This window comes from Anolis carolinensis, chromosome 1 (genome assembly GCF_035594765.1).
Source record: "Anolis carolinensis isolate JA03-04 chromosome 1, rAnoCar3.1.pri, whole genome shotgun sequence".
In the NCBI taxonomy this organism is placed as follows: Eukaryota; Metazoa; Chordata; class Lepidosauria; order Squamata; family Dactyloidae; genus Anolis; species Anolis carolinensis.
Window position 1 is genome coordinate 198,593,078 of NC_085841.1, and position 23,069 is coordinate 198,616,146.

General features: G+C 40.4%; 1 protein-coding gene across 1 annotated transcript in view; it reads right to left on the minus strand.

Moving 5' to 3' along the window:
- Positions 1-22,666, minus strand: part of col5a2 (collagen type V alpha 2 chain) — a 200,118-nt gene extending 177,452 nt beyond the window's left edge. Inside the window, exon 1 of the mRNA XM_008117582.3 lies at positions 22,268-22,666. Coding sequence (XP_008115789.3) covers positions 22,268-22,370 — 103 coding nt within the window. The 5' untranslated portion in view covers positions 22,371-22,666. The remainder of the gene's footprint in view (positions 1-22,267) is intronic.
- Positions 22,667-23,069: the final 403 nt, after the last annotated feature.

The window sequence follows — 23,069 nt, forward strand, 5'->3', positions numbered from 1 at the left end:
AGAGTTTATAGTGAAACTTATTCCAAACACCTTTGAGTTCAAGATAAACAAAGTACTGAAAATCAGGACATCTGCCAATCAACTAACGTTAACTACAAAATTCCTGTACAGTGGGATTGTACGGTCGTATCAAATTCATGCCTCCTTGCTTCTCTTGAGGCTAAAGACACGAAATTGGGCTTTCATAAAAACAGGGCTTCTTTAGGAACTCAGGTTAGTGCTCACAGAAATTTGGGATCAGGCAGTTCTGGGGTATTTGCTTTCGTCATGAGACAAGCCAAAGATAGAAAAACTCATGGGAAAGGGGTGGATAACTTAAAAATAAGCTCTAATGAAGCTCTTCAGACTGTTTGCAAAACTGAATGGAAATGGACAGGAATCACTGTTTGTATTTCCAAAACCATTAAAAAAGATTGCCAAACCATTAAAAAAATTGCCAATATTCTCCAGTGTTGAGCAAGTCAACTTCATACTTAACCCTCCTTTCATCCTCCTTGTTGTTCAATTACTTGACACAATGAATGGATGCACCTGTCAATTTCATATTCTTCCACAAATGAAGTTCTTTCTATCCAAGATGGGATGACATTTTTAAGTGTTGCCATGCTTGTATTTTTAAAATGGACAAGATGAAACTGATTACAAGCCAAATACAATAGGTAGAGCTAACCTCAGAACGGAGAAAGCAGTATGCAACTTCCTAACTGTACAGCTGTTAAAAAACAGTCTCAAAAAAACACAAAGAGTTGGCAAATGGCAACCCTAATTCAGCACAAGAAACTTGAAGGTTGAAAGTCAGATTTTTATGAACTAAGCATTGTAAGAGATAAGAATTTAACTAAAGTGATTATTTAACTTCATTAAATATTCCAAGAACAAAGCATTGTGAATAAAGTTAAGACTTTAATAACCTTATGGTGGCTTTAAGGACCTTAATATGTTAACATCAGGATTCACCACACATTGTGGCGAATCTGTGGGGTCTTGGCAGGGGGTGTGGAGAACCCATTGTACCACTACCCACATTTCCCGACTTACCTTTAGCCCTAACTCACAGGAGGAAGCTTCCACCGCCAGACTTACCCCCATTGTTGCAAATGCAACATGTGAAAGCCTCCTGTGTTGCCGCTGCGGCCATGTACACTGCTTCCTCTCCCCTTTTGCCACAGAGTATGGAGCCCCGCCAGAAATAAATATATAGTGTATAATTGGCTCCATGGCAAACGAGGAGAGGAACCAGCATACGATGGGAAAATTAGCCCGTATGATGAGGTCTTAAGTGTTAATATGCATTAGGAATGAGATGGGAACTCATCAATTTCCCAAATTGGCTTGAAATTCAAATTCCCAATCCTTTGAGAAATTGGTGGAGGAAGGGAAAAAAACATGAATTTCCCACAGTTGTGATGGGGCGTGTCATTTTTTCCTGGCCTGAAGCTGCATAGTCCTTGTTGAAAACTATCCAGCTTTTTCTAGTGCACCACGTACTTAGTAGTATTTTTCTGAAACTTCTCTCTTCTTTCCCCCCAATTCCATAGTTGCACAGAAGTTGTCAGCTGTGAAAAGAGTTTAGTTATCAAATCTGCTTAGGGTGTGTGGAGGTGGAGGAAAGTTTCTGAAAAGTTGACAGTTCTTGAAATCTGCTTCCTTTAGCAAAGATTTCCTTGAAAGACGGGGGGTGAGTGGCAGTGGGAAGTTGTGAATGTTTGGCAGCTGAAAATCTAGTTTCTGTTTTTTCTGGAATTTCTTTCCCAGTCAAGCCCCAAATCTGACAAGAAGCTGTAAAAATGATATATTTTTTCTGTCAAAGTAGTTGGGAGAGGAGTCAAAAAGTCTTTTTATAGCAGTTAGAAAAGATTTCTATGGCCCTGTCTACACTGCCATTATAACACAGATTGAGTCTACACTAACCATATAATGTAGCTCAATCTGTATCATAATGGCAATGTAGATGGGTCCCTCGGTGGCACAGCAGATTAAACCGCTGAGTTGTTGAACTTGCTGATCGAAAGGTTGGCAGTTCGAATCCAGGGAGCAGGGTGAGCTCCCACTGTCACCCCACCTTCTGCCAACCTAGCAGTTCAAAAACATGCAAATGTAGGTAGATCAATAGGTACCACTCTGGCAGGAAGGTAGCGGCACTCCATGCAATCATGCCAGTCATATGACCTTGGAGGTGTCTATGGACAATGCCGGCTCTTTGACTTAGAAAAGAAGATGAGCACCAACCCCCAAAGTTGGACACAACTAGACATAATGTTAGGGAAAAATATTTACCTTTACCTAGATGGAGCCTATGAATGATGGGACAGAGTTCGAGATGTTTGTTTGCAACTATCTTCTCAAAGTGGCCAAAGCTCCTTGTTAAAATTGGATCTTGGATAGAGGGAAGTTGTGGGCAAAACAGGAACTAGATAGTCAGCTGCCAAACATCCACACATTCAATGGGACATCTTGAAGGTAACATACTCTCCAGCCTCTAAACCAGTGAAGCATATGAGTGGTGTTTTATTTTTGAAAAAAATAATGGGGTTGGGTAAGTGATGGTCAATTATGGTGGTGACAGATTGAGATTAGGATGATTTCTAATCTCCTTCCCTGAAACAGAAGATCAGGGATGTGACAAAGAAAGTATCACGCTATTCATGATGAAGAATTGCTAGCCTGAGGCAATTCAGTTAATAACACACAACAAGGAACTAGAAAGTCCTCTTACCCATTTCTTTTAAAAGAAGATATTATAAAACCCAAGAAAACTCCATGGGATCAATCCTCAAGATGTAGCATCTCGGCAGTAAAAATGACAGTAGAGTGATTACCATATGTTTAAATGCTTGTCTTGGCCATAGTGAAGGAACACTGAAACACATTCTGGCTGAATGAGAAGAAAGGAAGTGAAACACTGATGTAAGAATAGTGATCAGCTGGCACTGTGTGCAGAATATGCAAACCTAAGGGATGTTTGCTGGACCTGGGAACTAGCAAAGCACATAGGTACTCTGAACACACAGACTAGTTAAATCCACATTTGATACCCATACCCATACCACATCTCTTTTTATTCATCCGTTTCATTTGGGAGTATGTCCATATAAAGATCTCAAATGTATGGTGCGGCCCCTTGGTTAAAGGCTTCCTTCTAATCATTCTGGCTAGGTATTGCTGGTGCCAAATCCTCTTTTGAGTGAATGGTGAGTTTGGCAGGCATAATGCTGTACCTTAGTTCATAGATATATCTGAATGTCTACACTCTAGCTACGAATTGACCAAAATGCAGGAGATGAAGCCATTTGTAGCATTACATCTGTAAAATGAAAGCAGTACTTTCATTGCAATTCATGTGCAATTCAGCCAAAAGGGACGGCGTTTTGTGGTCCATTGTCCGCTCACTCCTCATTCTGTTTACTGGGGAGTTACTCAAATGGGGAAGAGTTTTGTCGTTTTCATTAGGCAAAGATTCAGCCCATTGGCTACAATGGGAAAATTTAAAGTCTCAATCCTTCACCATTTTAAGGCCTATCTGCATGAAACCTACCGTGGTTTTGGACCCCATTTACAACTACAGGCCTGCCAAGTTTCAAAACAATTCACCAATCTCCTAATTTTTTTAGAATTATTTTAAGTTTTAACCATAACTTTTTAAAAATAAGACAAACTGCAAGAGAGGGTTCTGGGAATTGTAGCCGTTGGTTGTGTCTATTCTCAGCCAACCAGAGCATGGACACAATTCTCTATGATAAAGGAGAACTGTTAGTGCAAGAGGAACAGGAACATCAGTCATTTGCTTTCTGATCAACAGGAGAACAGACCCCCATCAACCATAATAGCTGTTGCCTAGTAAGTGGGGACTGGGGTATTTTCACAGACCCTATGTACCAGGGAACATACAGGATTCATGATCACAAATCAGTCATGAATGGATAATTTGTTACACATTCTTATCTTAATGAATGTTGGTCATTGCCTAACATCATGTTCAGTTGTTACAAGATCATAAACTGGATTTACAATCTCATAACTTTGGAAGTACACATTTATAGTTATTAATCTTCTTATTCAGTCTAGCAATGCTCCATCCAATGGGTTTCCAAAGTGCTGCAGATCAGACCACTGGGTAATTATATCCGCAGCATTCTTCTGATTGTGCAGCAAATGGAGATAAGAAATTGCAACAGAACTCCAAAGGGTTTCCCCAACTACCTGTTCTTCATACACACTGCAACTCCAAGAGTACTGCAGATGGCATTTTCCAGAACCCCAATCAGAAGTGCCTCAAAAACCCTTCAGTTAGGAGCCTCCAATGGCCTAGGGGATAAAAGCCTTGTGACTTGAAGGTTGGGTTGCTGACCTGAAGGCTGCCAGGTTCGAATCCCACCCGGGGAGAGCGCAGATGAGCTCCCTCTACCAGCTCCAGCTCCATGTGGGGACATGAGAGAAGCCTCCCACAAGGATGGTAAAACATCAAAACATCCGGGCGTCCCCTGGGCAACGTCCTTGCAGACGGCCAATTCTCTCACTCCAGAAGCAACTCCGGTTGCTCCTGACATGAAAAAAAAAAGGATGCTGCCTGGCTGATAAAATAGATTTGTGGGATTGCATTGTCAGAAACAATATGATGGCACAGCTCCATCATTGTACTGAAATTAACAAAACAGTATATCAGTCCACATTTCCAGAAAGTTATACATTTTTCCCTGTAGAAATCTTTTTGTTTTAAAAAAAATCCTCTAATTTTGTTTTAAAAAATCACCTGGGTTTTTGAAGTAAGGAGAATTGCACAAAAATTGTTTTGTGGCAAAATACCATTTTTTACAAGCCTGTTTTCACATAGGGTTGTTGTGTGTTTTTCTGGATGTGTGGCCATGTTCCAGAAGTATTCTCTCCTGACATTTCACCCACATCTATGGCAGGCATCCTAAGAAGTTATGAGGTATATGAGGTATATGCAAAAGACTGTTTTCACATTTTTTTCCTGAAAAATTGCAGGATACAGTAATTTTGCACTGAAAATGTAGTAATTTGGAAGGAGTACATGTTACACAAAGTACAGTAGAGTCTCAGTTATCCAACGTTCTGGATTATCCAACGCATTTTTGTAGTCAATGTTTTTAAAACATCGTGATATTTTGGTGATAAATTCGTAAATACAGTAATTACTACATAGCATTACTGCGTATTGAACTACTTTTTCTGTCAAATTTGTTGTATAACATGATGTTTTGGTGCTTAATTTGTAAAATCATAACCTAATTTGATGTTTAATAGGCTTTTCCTTAATCTCTCCTTATTATCCAACATATTCGCTCATCCAACGTCCTGCTGGCCCATTTATGTTGGATAAGTGAGACTCTACTGTATATGCTTTTGTGGAAGAAACATGCTTTTTAGAAGACTACACAAAACCCACTGACCTTTTTTCACATACACACAAACTTCCTGTGGTTATCTGGGTATTGTCAAGGTACAGATACCACGAAGTCAGTCCCAAATACAAAGTAACAATAGTTTAATGAAGAAACAACTCAAAAGAATCAAAAATGTTTAACAGCAGCAAAATAGTATTCAAAAACAAACACAGACCAACCGGTCAAAAAGGAGGTAAAACAGAGTCCCAAAGTCCTAAAAAATCCCAACCCACTAACCAAAATACCCGGCAGAGGTATTTGCTATCGTTTCAGCGAACATGTTCCAAGGTGAAGTAAAGTCGTAGTCAAGCCGGTCCAGGGGTCATCCACAGCAAACAGAATACAGTAGCAAATCAAGCCAGTCCAGAGGTCATCCACAGCAAACAGGATACAGCAGCAGCATCAATGTCCAATCCAAAGTCAGGGCACAAGAGCAAACACGATGTCCAGAAGCGATCCGAGGTCCAAACCAAGAACAGTAGCAAATCCCAAAGAATCCACAAAGTTCAGGAATCACGACCCAGCATAACATGCAACCCAGCATACACTTTGCCAGTCGCAAGGTCCCTATTGCAACCAGCCCTCCCTGTATTACAAACCTTCCTCTGAGTTGCAATCAGCCAATGCCCCACTCTCAGCTGCTCCTGCATTCTCCTCCAAACTAGAATCAGACAACACCTTACGCTCAGCTTCCAGTTGTGCTGCTCGAGCTGCTCTTTGCCTTGCCTTCTCTTGCTTCTACTTACATCCTCCCAAACAGCAGACAAATCATCTTCCCTCCAAGTTTCATTCCCAACAGATCTTCTGAATATGCCACTACTTGTAGGCTCCTCACCCACTTCTGCTACTTTTGTCCAATCCATCTCATCCACAACCTCATCAGTGTCACTCCCAGCACTTCTCATAGAAACTGCTTCATTGTCAAACCCATCATCCCCATCAAACCCTTCAAGACTCTTCGTCAGTGGGTTCAGTAAGTATTTGCCAAATCCTCTCCTGCTGTTGCTCTTCTATAGGATCTTGTTCCCGAGTAGACCTTTCTGCCTGCCTACTCTCCAACTCTCTGTTGTTACTACTACTCAGAGACTCATCCACAACAGGTATAGTGCAGGAATTGTACAAAAATTGCCTTTTACTACAAAAAAAAACTTCCATAATTTTGACATCACAAAACCATATATATTTTCACACAGAATAATGTCTCAAAAAACTTGATAGTTATATACCAGGTCAAAAATACACAAAATTATTACCTTGAGATGCGTTGTTGTTGAGTGCCTTCAAGTCATTTCCAGTTATGAAGACCCTAAGGCAAATTTATCACGGGGCTTTCTGTGCAGAGAAAGTATGGGATTGGCCGAAAGTCACCCGGTGGATTTCCATGGCCAATTAGGGCATCTAATCTCAGTCTTGAGAGCTGAGTCCAACACACAAACCACTACACCAAACTGATTTCTCTGCATGCCAGGAAACCCATTTTAGCACAAAATAACAGCAGATATCCTTTTCAGCTCTAGCTAAAAATTATTGTGACTTTGTTGTTTGTTGTTGCTGTTGCTCACCTAGCATTTGGCACAGGTAATGTGAGCGAAAACATTCCTCATCTCCATCGTTTACTCTTTTTTCTATATTAATTTCTCCTCTTTCTCTATTCTGCTTATCACCTATTTCCTCTCTGATTCAATGAATCACATACTTTAAGGAGATAGATGATACTGAAGCTACTAGTTTGGAGACTATGTAAAATCATCAACATAATCTTTATTTATGCCCAATCGCTTTCCATGATAATTCAAGGCAGCTTACAAATCAAGTGCAATATCAATAAAAGCATACAAAGCATAAGAATTGTAAGTCATGACCAGCCCTTTGAATTTTGCAAAGAAACAGAACAACAAGCAATAGCACTCTTGTATAGTCTCTGTGACTGGCCCCAGTTAACAATCTGGCTATAACTCCATTTTATATCCACAATGACCAGGTAATCTAACAGGAACACCATCTTTGGGGTTTGCATCTCCAGGAAGGAAAAGAGGCAGTAAAGGCAGTGTCTCTAAGTCCTATCCCTGCAAGATGGTCCAGGAGGATACCATGGTCAGTGTTTCAAACTCTGACTCATATTCAGTGAGGCTTTATTCAACTTGCAGTTCATTGCTACTTTATTGTAAGGTCAATGTCAACACATTATGCAGAACACAGTTCCACTTTTTTAATCATTTCATAACTACAGAAAATGTTTGATCATAGATGTTGGTTTTGTTATTTGCAATTTCATCCTAAATCTGTCTGGCACTGGACCTTTAGACTTCACTGTAAATATGGCTTCAGCTCATTGAACAGACACATGCACACTATAAAAATATCTACACCCTCCCAAAAGGGGGCATTTTTATTAAAATGCAGCAATTTTGCTAAAAGAGGTCCCTATTGAACCATAATTAAAAAATTTATGACTGATGACTTATTTTTGTCATTTGTTTTCTGAGCTAATTCTCTACTGGCAAGGACCATGAATTAGGCTCAACAGCAGGTTAAATGTTCAGTCTTTTATGATAGAAGGGCCTTTTCTGACTAAGTACAGACTCACTGTGTGAGAAATGGATTGAATGATATGCACTAAGGACTTCACACAATTAGCTGAAAACGGTTGCAGCACGGTTGATTGACAGAGCCCCTTACCACCCATCACGCAACACTGGCCCACTTCCAGCGGGGCTCCATCAATGAACTGGGGCACAAGTGTCCTACAATGCTGTGCCCAGAACACGGGAAGCTTCCCGTGTTCCGTTTGGAACAATGGGGTCAGCACGCGAGGCAGGGCGCGCGGGAAGCCAGGATTGCCTTGCTACCTTGCCGATTCACCAGGGAAGGATCTCATCAATATGATGAGGTTCTAAGTTCTGGCATCCTGTTGGTGGCATACACATGCATTAAATGTAATTATCATATGTGAGAGACATTTTTTGGAATGGAGTACAAGCTATTCTCTTGCCCTTGTCCAAAAATCTCCCATCGCTGGGAATAGACTGATGCTACCTCTTCTTAGCAAAGGAAAAGGAAAGGGGGCAATTCAGATCATAAGAATCTGGCTTTTCTGAGTTCCTGAGGGAAGGAAAAGCTGAATATACTCCATTTGAGAACACAATATCATTTCTTTACATTGACTGAGCTGAGATCAGCCACTTCTCTATGGTTTGAATTGCCTCACAATCCCTCTCTTCTCCAGTTGTGAGCAGCAGAAGCAGAGGACCTTCTAAAGCTTGGCATCCACTAGACCAGGGGTCCTCAAACTTTTAAAGCAGAGGGCCAGTTCACAATCCTTCAGACTGTGGAGGGGACAAATTATCATTTGAAAAAAAAAACCGAACAAATTGCTATGCACACTCTTTTTCTTCTTTACTCGTTCAGTCGTTTCCGACTCTTCGTGACCTTATGGACCAGTCCACGCCAGAGCTCCCTGTCTATGCACACTGCACATGTCTTATTTGTAGTGCAAAACAACAACAACAATGAAAGAACAATGCAATATTTAAAAATGAACACAATTTTAACCAACATAAGCCTATCAGAATTTCAATGGGAAGTGTGGGTCTGCTTCTGGCCAATGAGATAGTCAAGTTAATTAGGATTGTTGTTGTTGTTTGCCTTCAAGTCATTTCAGGCTTTGGGTGAGCTTAAGTCTAAAATTAATTATTTATTCATTTACTACATTTATTTATTACATTTATATCCCGCCTTTCTCACCCCGAAGGGGACTCAGAGCAGCTGTATGTACATACAATATATCATATTATTAGCATAGCACAATATTAGCATTATATATTACTATATTAAACTATACCACTATACTGTAATATTAAAGTGTGTTAAAGCACTGAGCTGCTGAACTTGCAGACCAAAATGTCCAACTTCTGCCAACCTAGCAGTTCGAAAACATGCCAATGTGAGTAGATCAATAGGTACCGCTCCAGTGGGAAAGTAACGGTGCTCCATACAGTCATGCCAGCCACATGTCTACGGACAACGCTGGCTCTTCTCTTAAATGGAGATGAGCACCAACCCCCAGAGTCAGTCACGACTGGACGTATCGTCAGGGGAAAACTTTTACCTTTTTATACAATTAATATTATTATATGGTATTATTAGTAGTATTATATTGTATAACATTATAATATTATTATCAATATTATATGTATATACAATATATTATATTATTTAAAATGATATAAAATATTATATTATAAAACTGAGGGCGGGGACCAGGTAAATGACCTTGGAGGGCTGCATCCAGCCCCTGGGCCTTAGTTTGGGGACCCCTGCACTAGACAGCTATAGAAAGCAAAGCTATTCCTGCAGATCTATGTGCACATGTAGACTCTCATCCTTCACAGGTCCCTGTACAGCAAATGTTTTAGGAGTGCCAATGTGTTATAACTGGAACATGATGTAAAGTAGGATCCCCGTATTCATAGATTCCATATTGACAGTTTCACTTAACCATGCTCTGAAACAAATTTCCCCCAGGAATTGTTTGTGGGCTTCTCCACATCCTCCAGTGTTATTCAATGGTAGGATTCCAGCCCAAGTATTGTCCAAATATAGCGTTTCAAGACAATCTAGGAACATATCCCCATGGAGACAGGGGTCATACTCTTATCTTTTTTCATTGTCCTTTTTAAAAGCACATCAGTTGCAGAAGCCTCACTGCAACCTGGCTTATTTGCATGGAAAAGATGTACCATCCTTGTCTCCTCCAATACACACTTTCATGAAATAAGAGCAGCTTTTATGGTGTTTCATAAAGCAACAGATCCTGGGTAGTCTCTAATCATTCAAACAAAATGAAAAAGAGAAAACAAAGAGAACTAGGGGTTCGGACCCCATTTTTGACTAAGTCACTTTACCTCCCGTAGCTCAGTTAGCTCAGCTGGAAATATGGGTGGATTTCACTTAAAACCAGATGCTACATCTGAGCTGGGTTTTTCCTAGGTAACTATATAGCAAAGCAGCTGCTTTTGGCAGTGGTTTCGTTTTCCATAGTTCTTTTTTTCTTTTGGTATGGAAAAGAATGTAAAAACGAAAACAGTACATTTTGTAGCAGAGCACAGTATAATCCCATGCTAGTAAAATGGTACATTAATCAGCAGCACATACCTCACAAACACACTCATATTTTGTGAAATGTCAGCTGCTGATATTATTGTACTGTTATTGAAGCATAACAATACTTACATCAGAAATGATATAAAGAACACAGATGTAGAAATTACATTGTGTGTGTCAAAATAGGGGGAGATTTTCCTACTACCTATTGAGTATCAGGCAATAAAAATATGACACTAGAACGTAGTTAAGACCACAAAAGTTACTAATGAGGAAGGACAGACAAGTTAGGATGTTTGTTTTTCCCTGAGCCTACTGGGAAATACAAGACAGCAATCTGTGCAGTGTCCTGGATATTATGTCTTCCTTGGTAGCACAGGGAATGTTTGCTTGCTTGCTCCATCTGGTTTTCTCTTCTTGGAGTTTTTTATAGCATACCTGACGCCCCTCCTTAAGCTTTCTGGTATTTGATTGTAGATTACTATATTCCTTTGAATGGTAGAGGATTGTGTTTCCTTTATAATGTGTGCTTATCTGTTAAAGACAATTGCTAAAACAACTTTGACCTCCAGGGGACCCCCACCTTTTCCTCTAGACTTAATCAGTAAAATTGTTCGGTCAGTTGTGTTTATTTTAACTTATTGCATCCCTATACTAAAATGATATTCCTCCATAGCAGAAACAAGATAAAATGTAAAAAAACAAAAAAAGCATTTGGTTTTTCCCCAATTCCTCATTTTAACTGTTTCTTCAACAACAAACCTAGTGATGTTAGGTTAGGTTTGCTGGTTTGGAAACTGGATATCACAAAAATGCTAGTATGTACCGAATGATGGACAGTAAAGAGTCCAAGAAGTGGGCCCCATGATCACCTTTCTGAAGGTTATCACCTTTTGAGTGGAAATGAGTCTTACCAAGCATATGTGACTTAGTTGTGAGGTGGGTCATAGGCGAGGATATGCATAGATTTCATCTTCATGATTTCCCTTAACCCTGCTTGGTTTTCTAAGGGAAAAAATAATGAACATTGGAGCTCACAATGCAGTCAAATGGGTGCCAGACAGATATCGCCTAAGTAAGTACCAGTGAACCTAGTGGCTCTTTCTCCTGCAAAGGAATCTACAGATAATCTCCATAAAGATCCAGCTTGATCCACCACACTAGTGTATTACACCATCACCAAGCTAAAAGCTAAAGCAAGAAATAATAATCCTAAAGTTGTAGAAACATCATTTTTTTAAAAAAAATATATGAAAATGATCTATTATTTGATCAAAAGTTGATAAAGGTGGACATAGAATATGTGAAGACTACTACAGTAGAGTCTCACTTATCCAACATTCTGGATTATCCAACGCATTTTTGTAGTCAATGTTTTCAATACATCATGATATTTTGGTGCTAAATTCGTAAATACAGTAATTACTACATAGCATTACTGCGTATTGAACTACTTTTTCTGTCCAATTTGTTGTATAACATGATGTTTTGGTGCTTAATTTGTAAAATCATAACCTAATTTGATGTGTAATAGGCTTTTCCTTAATCCTTCCTTATTATCCAACATATTCACTTATCCAACATTCTGCCGGCCCGTTTATGTTGGATAAGTGAGACTCTACTGTATTTCAAAACAAGAAACACATTGAAATGTGATATCTAGAAATGGAAGAACCTAGCTTAGGAAAACACAGGTTTCAGGGAGGCCCCTTTCACACTGCCCTATATCCCAAGATCTGATCCCAGATTATCTGCTTTAAACCATATTATATGAGTCCCCACTGTCAGATAACCTGGGATAAACAGATAATCTGGGTTCAGATCCTGGGATATAAGAACAATGTGGAACACTGAGTTCATGTGCCAAGCTCCAGTGATTCTCTGGTTCCTTCAGAATCCAAAGCTGAGAGCAGAGTCTAGGACACTAGGGGTGAGAATTAATTCATTACTTTAGAAAGTTATAAAATTGGGAAATTAATAAATACAATTATTTAAATAACTGAATTGCATTTGATTAATTCATTACTTAGTTTCATCCACAAACATTTATGGAATTTATAAAATACAATGGAGTCTCACTTATCCAACATAAATGGGCCGGCAGAACGTTGGATAAGCAAAAATGTTGGATAATAAGTAGGGATTAAGGAAAAGCCTATTCAATGTCAAATTACATTATGATTTTACAAATTAAGCACCAAAACATGTTTTACAACATCTGCCACATGTTTGGGAGTGTTGCTGCATTTATGTTGTTGTTGGGCATGTTGGCCCACTGCCTGTTGTTGCCTAGAGAAACAGCTGTGGATCTGAGAGAGAGGCAGATTGCGTTGGATAGTACAGAACGTTGGAAAAGCAAAGGTTGGATAAGCGAGACTCTACTGTATGGCAATTAGGTTTTCATTACAGATCACTGGAGTAATATTTTGCTACTGCATCCATCAAAAGTATTGTGTTTAACTTGCCTTTCCAGGCTGACACATTCCAGATATGTTGTCATATCAATGCCTGAGGATGATGGATTATACAATGGCATGCATTTGAAAATGGTCAGGTTAAGGAAGTCTGTCTTAAATCATGGGACTGTAAGACCTGTTCAACTTAATTATTGTCGACAATCTGTAAACTAGTTATTTCCAAGCTGTGATAGTAGATATCTGTTCACCAACAAAATAATGTGTCAAGACCAATTAGAGAAGGGGATTGCTAATGAATTAACAATAACTCACCTCACAACCTCTAAGGATGTCTGCCATAGATGTGGACGAAATGTCAGGAGAGAATACTCCTGGAACACGGTCATACAGCCCGGAAAACATACAACAACACTGTGATTCCGGCCATGAAAGCCTTCGACAACATACTTAGGTTTAACTAATTCTTTCTAAAACCAGGTAAAAAGCCAAACTATACATAATTTCATTTACATAGCTATCATCCAAGCCTGACAGATGTTTAGAACTGTCCCTTGAAATAATTCCTTTGCTTCAATTACTCATTTAATAAATTCCATGAGTTGGTTATTTCTGCAATCAAATCTTAGAGAGCCTTGTTCTTTGGAAAGTGAGAGCATAGATAATATTGTGTTTGTTCTGGAATTCTGAAATCCAAAATAATCCAAAATTGTCCACCTGAGTGGCTGAGATAAGCCACCCAAGTTCAACAGAACAGTGCAAACTGTCCATGCAGAAGCCCCAGATTTGGCTCCAAGGTTAGATTAAGGCAACAGGTGCTGGGAAATACATGAGACCCTACAAAGTTCCTATCAGAACAGACATTACTAACTTGGACAAATAGGCTGGTTGGGTACAAGGAAGCTTCCTTTTGTACCAATGTTCAGAAACAATTGTGCGGGCTATTATATAGTTCACTAGAATATTCATTAATCCAGCCCAATGGTTTTCTTTTACCCCATATGCCAGTTTAAAATCTGTTTCATGCAAGATTCAAAATGCAATTCCTAGTTATTCTATCATCGCAACGAGGCCCTTCAGAAAATTCATTCTTCTGAAAGCAGAAATCACATATTTTCCCAAGTATTGCTGGATCTGGAAATCATTAGTGGAAGACATGATCTGCAGCAAAAGGTTTGCCAATTGTTTTCAGTGCAATTTCTGTATTTTTCCCATTGCATAGAGTTTCTAGAATGTAGATAATTATGCAGTGTAGTAAGGCCTCCAACTGCACTAAGTTCCCCAAGCTGTATTTAGCATGACATTTAATCTAACCCTGGAAAAAAGAACTGATTCAGGTTCTCTCAACCCTATGCCATACTCCAGGAGTCCCCAAACTTTTTAAACAGGGAGCCAGTTCACGATCCTTCGGACCGTTGGAGGGCCGGATTATAGTTGGCCACCGTGCAATAATAAATAAATAATTAATTAATTAATAATAAAGAGGGTTGGAAGAGACCCTTTGGGCCATCGAGTCCAATCCCCTTCTGCCTTTGTGCACTGAAAGCACAAGCAAAGCACCCCTGACAGATGGCCACCCAGCCTCAATGATAATAATAATAATAGTAATAGTAATAGTAATAGTAATAATAAAGAGGGTTGGAAGAGACCCCTTGGGCCATTTAGTCCAACCCCCTTCTGCCTCTGTGCACCGAAAGCACAAGCAAAGCATCCCTGACAGATGGCCACCCAGCCTCAACGTTAATAATAATAATAATAATAACACAGGGTTTTGGAACACAATACTCCTGACCTTACAATCGGGTTAAAAACAAAGTATGGATTGTCGATGATGCCATCCCAGGTGACAGCAAGATTGAGGAGAAACAACTGGAAAAGCTGACATGATTTGAGGATTTAAAGATCGAATTGCAAAGACCCTGGCACAAGCCAGTCAAGGTGGTCCCAGTGGCCTTGGCCTGCACTTAAACACAATCGGTGCTGACAAAATTACCACCTGCCAGATGCAGAAGGCTACCTTACTGGGATCTGCACGCATTATTCGCCGATACATGACACAGTTCTAGACACTTGGGAAGTGTCCGGCGTGTGATCCAGTACAACAGCCAGCAGAGTGTCTGCTGTGGACTCATCTTGTTGTGATTCAAATAATAATAATAATAATAATAATAATAATAATAATAATAATAAGGGTTGTAAGAGAAGAAGGGACCCCTTGAGTCATTCAGCCCAACCCCCTTCTGCCCTTGTGACATGGGGGCCGGATAAATGGCTTCAATGGGCCGCATCCGGCCCCCGGGCCTTAGTTTGGGGACCCCTGCCATACTCAAAGTGAAGGGACTTGATGTCTGGTGTCCATATAACTTTCATGTAATGGATTTACACAGGACACAATTTAAATAAAATTGCTTGGGCTGTAAAAAACATTTTACATAACAACTACCATTTGTTTATTCTATTATCATTGCACTGTATCAAGGAGCACTATTATTAACCTTAAAGAATCAGGGCAGAGCATGACCTAAACTGAAGCCACAGTTCTGAACATTTTGTGCATGTAGTGTTAATATTTGAGGGGAGATATGATAGCCAGCTGCCATCATCAAACTCCTGGAGTTTTGTTGGATAGAAGTGGGAGCACTCTGCTGATCCAAACGGTAGGGACAAGAAAGGAGATTCTGACTGAATTTTAAGAACAACATCTTGACAGCAAACACTACTCAACAGTAGAACAGACCCCCTCAGATAGTGGTAAATTTCTTTTCATTGGATGCTTCTGAGGCCCCTTCCAGATAGGCACGATATCCCAAGATATGATCCCAGGTTTTCTGCTTTAAACTTGATTATATAAGTCCCCACTTCCAGATAATCTGGAATAAACAGAAAACCTGGGTCAGATCCTGGGATATTGGGCCTGTCTGAAAGGGCCCTGGCAAGCAGAGAATTATTTGCCAGTTTTCCTCTCAGAAGAAGCAATAGGTAATTATATAAACAATGTTCTACTTGCAACAAAACCTGCACAATTCTGGAAGATTATTTGGAGTTTGGAACTTATTCAGCATAGAACTTGTGTATAGTATTTATTTTTACAAGAAGCAACATTTTCTGTGCAGGAGACAGAAATTCTTCACGAAAAAAAGACAGAAATACAGTTTTCTGTGCAGAAAATAGTATTTCTTTAATTTAGGATTTTTGGGAGTTGAAGGCCAAAAACATCTGGGGACCCCAAGTTGAGAACCACTGTCCTAGAGATAACATCTTAATCAAATCCATGAAAAATCAAATCTATAAAACTCAATCCACAAATGGAGAGCCAGCTGAATATTTCACCCACTGTGAATAAAATAATTTGTTCCCAGGTGTGATTCAAAACACTTTGGATATATTTCAAAGCTCTCAATAACCTTGTCAATGACATTCAAGAGCACCTTAACTTATGAAATGTTCTATACATTAAGCCATGATGAAGACTGGTACCTATGTCCCATTTCTGCTAAGCACTGGTCTCAGCACATTAAGAATTGCATTGCTCTTATAAAAAGTATAATGAGAGTAGAAACTACAGAGTACACTGTAAACAGCTGCAAGACTTTCCACCAGAAGACTATCTAGCAAAGGACTCTATAGCTGTATCTTTTTTGTGAGCATCTCCTGTTACTTCTGATGTTACTGGCAGGACTGCCGAATCTAGGAGTTCACTCAGCAACTAGGAACCAATATTCATTGGAGTAAAATGATATGGATAGGGGGCAGAGAGTGGGTAATGATATGTTAAAAAATTAAATTGAATTGAATTAAATTAAGTTCTGAATGTAGCCCCTTTTTTCACACACCCCCACAAGAGATTACCCAATATACATTCAATTAGAGGCAAAAATAGAAAAACTCCCAAAAAAACACCCCAATGTTTTCTTACCTAAGAGAACAACTCTCTAGGAAGCTCTAGGTCCTCCAATATGACTTATATTTGGACATCTTGAAGGACCTACAGCTGGTGGGCCCAGAGATTCCTAGAGAGAGAGATCTTGTCTCTAATAATCTCTGAGTCCTCCAGCACAAATTTATTATCAACTTCTAATGGAAGAAGAACTTCTAATAGAAGTTGATCAGAAGGCCCTTCCACACAGGCTCAAAAATCCGTGATGGGTCATGGATTTACCTATAAAATTAATAAATATTATACATATATTAGTGCCCCACTACCATATTTCTCAGTTTCTGAGTGGACGCAAAAGTCAAAACCCTGGTTCAGGGCTTCAGTTAAATGCAATATTCTGTAGACGCCCAGAAAAATAGGTCAACCTTTCTCCTCAAAATTCATAAAAGTCACATATTTGCCCTTAAGGATATGCCACAGCTCAGTCTTCAGTTTATTAAAAGGCCTATGGGAAAATTCTGAACACGCTCAGAATTTTAAAGGGAATGAAAATTGTGGGCAGGATCTGAGTAGCTGTCGAGCAATATCCAAAATGAGAGGAAGCAAGGAAATGGGAGGTTTCGGCCAGATTCATTTATGTCTCCTCCCAAAAAGAAAATTGTAGGAGGAAACTCCACTCAACTTGTAGCAGACAGTATGAGGAAGAACATGACTCATGACTAGCCAGCCATGTTCATAGTGTACATTCAGGGTCATTAGCAAGAGCTGTAGGCTTAGAAACCTGAGAATAACCATCTGGATTTGACCAAAGGCCTACTTACTCCAGCATCCCGTACACTAAGTGTCCAGCCTGAAGTCTGTGGGAAGTCTACAAGCAAGAAATGCAAATAACACTCCACCTTCCACTGATGCTCCATAGCATATAATATATATTGACACAATGTATTGCTGAAAAAAGAGATAGTCAATATGACTACTGGTCAATGACAGATTTTTTTTTATAAGAGTAGGTCCAATCTCCTTTTAAGTCATTGCTATATCTCGCAGTAGCAAATGTCACCTTTTCATTGTTTAGAGCAGGGGTCCTCAAACTTTTTAAGTGGAGGGCTGATTCACAGTCCCTCAGACTGTTGGGGGGCCAGACTATGAAACAGTCCAAAATTAGGATTGTTGTTGTTGAGTGCCTTCAAGTCATTTCAGACTTAGGTCAATCCTAAGTCTAAAGTTTAGGACAGGGGCCAGGTAAATGAGGCCTTAGTTTGGGGACCCCTGATCTAGATGATCTCAAGACCATAGGTAAGCAATGAGACTTCCAAAAACCATCCAGATGGTCTCATAAGACTATCAGTAAGGAAAGGGACCTCAAAGACCATTGAGATGGTTTCATAAGACCATAGGTAAGGAAAGGGACCCTCAAAGACCATCTAGATGATCTCATAAGGCCATCAGAAGACCATAGATAAGGAAAGGGACCTCAAAGACCATCGAGATGGTTTCATAAGACCATAGGTAAGGAAAGGGGCCCCCACAGGCCATCAAGATGATCTCATAAAACCATAGGTTAGTAAAGTGACCCTCAAAATCCATCTAGATGGTCTCATAAGGCCATAGCTAAGAAAAGAGACCTTCAAAGACCATCTAGATGATCTCATAAGACCACAGGTAAGCAAAGAGACCTCCAAAGACCAGGTAGACTTAGGTCAACCCTAAGTCTAAAGTTTAGGACAGGGGCCAGGTCAATGACCTTGGAGGGCCGCATCCGGCCCCCGGGGAACCCTGGTTTAGAGTGTCAGGATGTATTCCCTGATTGTTTTCCCTAAACCTTTTACCATTCAGTTTCAGTAGATGACTCCAGATATTATTATTATGAGAATGAAAGAAAACTAGATAGAGGCAGCAGGACGCAAGCCAAGAGACTAAGCAATATCTGAAATGGTAGCACTGGTGTCAACCTAGTTAGATATGAGCACCTCATGAGATCCATGGGTGGCACTTTTAGTTTCTGCCCTCTGGTCTAAGGAGACACCCACTACCCTTTAAACATATCAAAGCCTCCCTAGTCTTTCCGACAAGTTCGGAAAGCACACAGAAAAGAAACTCCCTGATAAAACTAGGAATCAACGTTATTTAGTCTGTGTGCATTGTTAGACAAAGGTTTAGTGATTTCCTGTGGGAGCTGTCACCTAAGTACAATATTGTCACAGCCGTAATTTTAGGACATCACATTGTCTCTAGGACTAACAACATATCTAGCAAAGAGAGTGGCAGGAGTAGCTGATGGTAATAATCAGTCACATCCAGTACTGGCACTTCCATTTGTTGGCGTGCCAGAGAATAATCCCACATTAAATAACCATTACTAGGATTTACCAAACACATGCATTCTGAGTAGTGGATCATGCCATTAGATGATCCCTATCATGAAACAAGCTGGTTCCTCCTTTGAAAGCAAGGCTACAGCTGTGCTAAGCTGCCCCTTGAATTCTCATTCCTTAAAATGCAAGAACTTAATAAATCTCTTAGGGGGAGGGAACAATATCTGGATGCAATCATGCCCTCCCCGCCTCCAAAATGGCCTTGTAAATCATCTCCATTTGTTTAGTAAAAACCTCTCTGTATGTAAAATGCATTAGAAAATCTGTTGCACAATACTACACCATTGGTTCGCCCCCAGGGTTTCCATAATAAGAAACAAAATAAACAGAATATACTAACCTAGTTCTCATTTGTCTAATTTGAGGCATGGTTATTTGAAAATTTACTTTACAGTTATAAGCCTGAAATTCCCACTTTTTTTTTAACTGCTGAAAGGTTGACGGGTTTGTTTGACTCCGAGGAGTGGGGTGAGCTCCCAGTGTTAGCCCCAGCTTCTGCCAACCTAGCAGTTCGAAAACATACAAATGTGAGTACAGTGTTCCCTCACTTATTGTGGGGGTTACGCTCCAGGACTACCCGCAATAAGTGAAAATCCGTGAAGTAGGGACACTATATTTATTTTAATATTTATACTTTATTTTAGTAGTTATACACTATTTTATCAACCAATCGTGTGTTGATAAATTGCCTCCTTCTCCTCCCGTTGCCACTTGGGCTCCATTTCTATCCCTTTGGCTTCTCCTTCCTTCCTTAGGCTGTAAATTGTAATTTTTTATGATGTATAATATTCTTTTAGAGTTTATTGAAAAACCACAAAACAGCAAATCCACGAAAAGTGAACCATGAAGTAGTGAGGGAACACTGTAGATCAACAGGTATCGCTCCGGCAGGAAGGTAACGGCACTCCATGAAGTCATGCAGGCCACATGACCTAGGAGGTATCTACAGACAACGCTATCTCTTTGGCTTAGAAAGGGAGATAAGCACCAACCTCCAGAATCGGATGCAACCCAACTTAATGTCAGGGAAAAACCTTTACCTATGAGTAAACTCCACCCAACACTGTGGAATTTACTCTTGAGTAACCCTTAATAGGGAGCCCCAGTGGCGAAGTGTGTTAAAGCACTGAACTGCTGAACTTGCAAACCGAAAGGTCCCAGGTTCAAATCCCGGGAGCGGAGTGAGCACCCGCTGTTGCTCCAGCTTCTGCCAAACTAGCAGTTCAAAAACATATCAATGTGAGTAGATCAATAGGTACCGCTCCAGCGGGAAGGTAACGGCGCTCCATGCAGTCATGCCGGCCACATGACCTTGGAGGTGTCTACGGACAAAGCCGGCTCTTCGGCTTAGAAATGGAGATGAGCACCAACCCCCAGAGTCAGACATGACTGGACTTAACGTCAGGGGAAACCATTACCTTTAACCCTTAATAGCATTGCTCTGCCGATGCCACTGAACTCCATCACACTCACTTTTGGGCAGACATTCCACTAGATTGAACTATCATGTTTCCACTGTCCCCCACTTCAAAACTCTCAAACATGTCCTGCTGTAAATCACACATTCCTTCAAAGCCCGCTTCAGAAGGTTTATATAAAAGTGCACCCTCTACGGGTTATGTACAAAATTGAAAAGTCCTTGCCTTCCTTTGCAGGAAAAAATCCCTTTGAGTTGTTTCATATTGACCATTTGCAACAGGCTGGAGAAAAAAAGAATATACAGTAGAGTCTCACTTATCCAACATTCGCTTATCCAACATTCTGGATTATCCAACGCATTTTTGGAGTCAATGTTTTCAATACATCGTGATGTTTTGGTGCTAAATTCGTAAATACAGTAATTGCTACGTAGCATTACTGCATATTGAACTACTTTTTCTGTCAAATTTGTTGTATAACATGATGTTTTGGTGCTTAATTTGTAAAATCATACCCTAATTTGATGTTTAATAGGCTTCTCCTTAATCTCTCCTTATTATCCAACATATTCGCTTATCCAACGTTCTGCCGGCCTGTTTATGTTGGATAAGTGAGACTCTACTGTACATATATCCGAGACTCAGTACGTCAAGCTGTCCTTACTATACTTAGTCTAATTCTCTGTTCCAATGTATAACAAGTCTATACAAATTCTCTCTTTATTTTGCTGAATACAGATGACCATGAGCGATAACCCCCTCTGCTACATTTCACTTTCCAGCTAGCCAGAACAAATGAAGACAGCTGGATTAACTGGGTATTACAACATGCTCTTGGGAAACTTTCCAGACTATTACACTTGAACTGATGTGCATTGGAAACATATGCGCGGCTCAGAATCCATGGCCACGCCACGAAGACAAAGTACCAAGCCTACAGACTTCCTGTCCTCAAAATACCAGGGAGCAAAAAATGCCAATGTCCTGATAACAAAATCAGAAGAGTAGGGAGGAAAGGAGTGTGTCAGAGATGTCTGGATGCCATCAAACTATGTCACTGGGGAACCACTGGGGGAAAGGGTCTCTCCAAAAGAAAGGGAGGGGACAGAGAAAGAGGGAAGAGAAGAAGAGCAAAGGAAGCTCCATGTAATTCTCTTAAACAAAGAACGGGATAAGACAGATGTAGTGCAAGACAGTGTGGATGGACTCCACCCTTCCAAGTCCTTGTGTTTACTTCTCTCTCTAGCTGGCTCTGAATCTTCAGGCACTTCTCCAAGGACAGATTTTCAGCTCCATTGTAATCCCTTGCTTTTGTGGCTGAGCATAAAAGTAAGAATATGAATCCCAAACTTTCCTCCGAGAGACAGAGAGAGAGGTGATAGAATCTATTCCTCATGACTCCACCACAGACATTATTTCAAGCCTTTTCATTGTTCTCCCCATCTTCTGTATGCATAGGAGAGAGAGCGCACAAAAGAGGGAAACTTTTCAGCTTGTACAACTTCTCTCTTATCTGCTGTCCCATTCCCTAACCTTTTAAACTCTCCTTGCATAGCACCAAAGCACTCTCTCTCTAACACACACACACACTGTCTCTGTGCATTCTGACCTTTCAGATCCCCTTTCCTCTCCAAAGTCAGAAAAAGGACATTTGCACTACAAAGAAAAGACTCACCCCCTTCAAACTCTTCCTCCTCTTGTGTCCGTATCGTTCCCAAATGTCCCAGAAAAGCAATCAGAAGCACCAGCTTTCTTCTTTGGGTCCAGCTTGCCATCATGTCTAAACGTTAGACATGTAGATCCTCCTCTGGGTGATAAGGAAAAGTGCAAAACAAAAGTGTTGCAGGAGAAAGAGAAAAATCCCTATTGGAACAACATGAAGCCAGCTCTTTTCCTTTCAGCACTCCCTCAGGACGCACAGAGAAAGGAAGGGGGAAAGGGGAGGGGGGGTCTGCTGGTTCCCCGAGGCTGGCTTTCTTTTCCTTTCTTTTTTCCAACACCCCCAGCTCCTGCACAGTCTGCAGACACTTTTTCTTCCCCCAAGTGATGCAGCTTTAAATAGGAAGAATGCTGCCTCCACTTCTTTGCCTGCCCCTTTTCAGCTTCTTCAGCCACAGAATCATCCACTCCCTGGCAAGGAACAGCGTGATTGATGGTAAACAACCAAATCAGAAAGAGCTCCACTCGCCTCTCAAACTTTTCTCTCTCTCCTTTTTTAACATACAGTTTTTGAGAACAGTTTCTCCCTCTTTTTTTATTTCTTCTTCACTCAGATATTGTTCAGGAAAGACTCTTCTGTGTAAAGGATTTACTGGGACCCAACATCACTGGATGAGATTGGATAGTTCAACTTCCACACACTCTTGGAAACTGTGAAGACAACTGACAGGCTATGGCCCTAATTTTACTTGTGCGCCAGTTACGCCTGTACCTTGGGAAGTCAGACTTGGCCATGGTAGTCCACGCTCTGGTTACGT